This window comes from Cataglyphis hispanica, chromosome 5, assembly GCF_021464435.1.
Source record: "Cataglyphis hispanica isolate Lineage 1 chromosome 5, ULB_Chis1_1.0, whole genome shotgun sequence".
In the NCBI taxonomy this organism is placed as follows: Eukaryota; Metazoa; Arthropoda; class Insecta; order Hymenoptera; family Formicidae; genus Cataglyphis; species Cataglyphis hispanica.
Genome location: NC_065958.1, coordinates 357,128 through 359,451, shown reverse-complemented (window position 1 = coordinate 359,451; position 2,324 = coordinate 357,128). Strand labels below are relative to the sequence as shown.

Here is a 2,324-nt window from a genome sequence, read left to right as displayed (position 1 = left end):
TTTATTATAAATTTTATTATAAATTTTATTGTACATTTTATCATACATTTTATTATACATTTATTATAAATTACATATATTTTATTATAAATATTATATATTTTGTTATATATTTTGTTATATACGTTTATTATAAATATTATAAATATTATAAATATTATGATATAAAATAAAATCACTTATAATTTCAAACGATGTGATTTAATTCTCCGCGTTTCCACTTCCTTTCCCACGCATAGTCTATCCTTTTCTAATTAATCTCGCGAAACGTCGCCCCGTTCTTGTCTCGTGCTACTCTTTTCTCTTATCGCGGTCGCGATAAGTAAAGGAAGATTCGTTCGCGTAATAATACGTATAAATTTTATTTCTTAAAAATATATTTTTTTATCGCGCGATGCGTAATAAATGTTACGGAGGTAGAAGATATGCGGTGAACGATTATCGTTGTATTAATATGTATATTTAAAAAAACAAATACATTTTTTAAATGATATATAATTAAAAAGTTTATGATATTAATATAATGATATATTATACGGTTTATAATATGATATAATAATATGATATAATATGATATGCAATTTAATAGTACATAAAATGTAGTTTATAATTTATAATGCATTAAAATTAAATATTGTTCAAACCGTTGTTTCGCTCTAACCACCAGTCGTGCAATTTGCATACTTTCTCCATCGCGCAATTCTTCGCGTGATATCCGCAGCGAAGGGCCCGCGAAAGGTTCAATGTTTCCAGTCGATCGATGTCGTCGAAGTCGGCGTCGATGGTCTCAACAGTGACGTCGCGATCCTCGACATTTTCTAGAATCTCGGTGAGCCACTTCTTCTTTTCGTAGCCTTTGACGTATACGCGTGCCGTGAAATCGGGACTAGTTCCACAGCAAACGGCGTCTCGAACGAGTCTCTTCATCGATCCGTAATTAATGTGTCCACCGTTCCACTTTAATTGGTGATTTGTGATTAACCAACAAGCTTGCGTTTTTTCCGCATTCGTTAACAAATTCCACGACATCGGCGCGCGGAAGATATGATGCGTTAGCACTTTACCGTTTTCAATATAGCGACCTCTTTCGCGACAAATTTTTCGTTAACAATAAAACCTTGGAGGTCGGCTAAGATCGGCGTGTCCATCTTCGTCGCGAGTCGAAGTTAGAATGCTCGCTTCTCTAAATTTCCTCCTTTTAAGCATTTTATTCTCCCTCCATATTTTTTTATTTATCGCTGTACTAGATTATTCTACACGATTCTGCATACTACGTTGGTGAGCGGATTATATTCTATCACTCGATCGTGAATAATGAGACAATAGGCTGTGGTGTTAGAGGAAACGTTCTCCTTGCAGTCGAACTCTATACGAATGTCCACGGTGGCGCTCTTAATGGATTCGTTCTGTCGAGAACAGTCGATGACTACTATCGGACCGAACGTTTTAAATTTGGCCAAATTAAAGAGCGCTTTGTCTTTATTGCATCCGTTATACGTTTTTCGAAATTTTGAGTACTTGTCGTATAGTACCGCGATTTTATTTTTTTCGAAATTTAGATTCATGTCGTCATAAGAATAAAAATCCGAATTAAGATACAATTTGACATTGGTTAGTTTACAATCGTCGAACATGGAGGGATCCTGAGACAGAACATTCTTCCTTCCGGATTGCAGCGCGAAGATAACGTATCGCGATTTCTCGAGCTGCGTTGCCGCTTTAAGAGCCCAGGAGTGTTTGGTCGTGCTCTGCAGAAGCGGAAACTCGTATAGATCCCACGAACGAAAAGCGACGCTCAGATATCTTCCGCTGTCCAATGTGCGTAATAGCGCTAATTTATTAATATCGTTTAACACTACGTGAGGCATTCGCCATTGCATCTTCAATAGAACGATTTTAGATTCGTGCGATTCACTCGATACGAGACAATTGTGATCGTTGAGCGCTTGTATCAAGATGAGTTTGTGCATTGATCACGACGCGCTTGTAATCCTCGCAGAAACCTAGCAACACGCTGAGAGGTATGCAAAAGTTAAAATCCTCGATCGAATGATTCTTCGCCGCGAAGTCCTATCCGGCGTTCTGCAGTATATTGCTTCTCTCGACCGTCAGCAATGCGTAGTTCTTGATCGTGCTCGTTATTCCAACGTTTCTGCTTCGATCGATCTCCACCCTATCGAGCTCGTAGCGAATCTCCTCGAACATAAACGCGGTGCAATTGTTCACCAGTCTTGTCGAGCTTTCGCCCTCGGCGTCCGATGTTTTCTTCGACTTGAGTTTGCCTCCGACGTAAAGAAAACTCTCGCAATTTAACGTTTACAGAT

General features: G+C 38.2%; 1 protein-coding gene across 1 annotated transcript; it reads right to left on the bottom strand.

The window, feature by feature from the left end:
- Positions 1-1,253: 1,253 nt before the first annotated feature.
- On the bottom strand, positions 1,254-1,970 carry LOC126849550 (uncharacterized). Its single transcript, XM_050591495.1, has one exon. It carries the CDS (start codon positions 1,968-1,970, stop codon positions 1,254-1,256), a length of 717 nt encoding a protein of 238 aa, XP_050447452.1.
- Between the last annotated feature and the right edge of the window lie 354 nt (positions 1,971-2,324).

What these genes read in the sequence shown, in the direction of transcription:
- LOC126849550 (XM_050591495.1), bottom strand. Translation starts at nt 1,970, where the DNA reads ATGCACAAACTCATCTTGATACAAGCGCTCAACGATCACAATTGTCTC.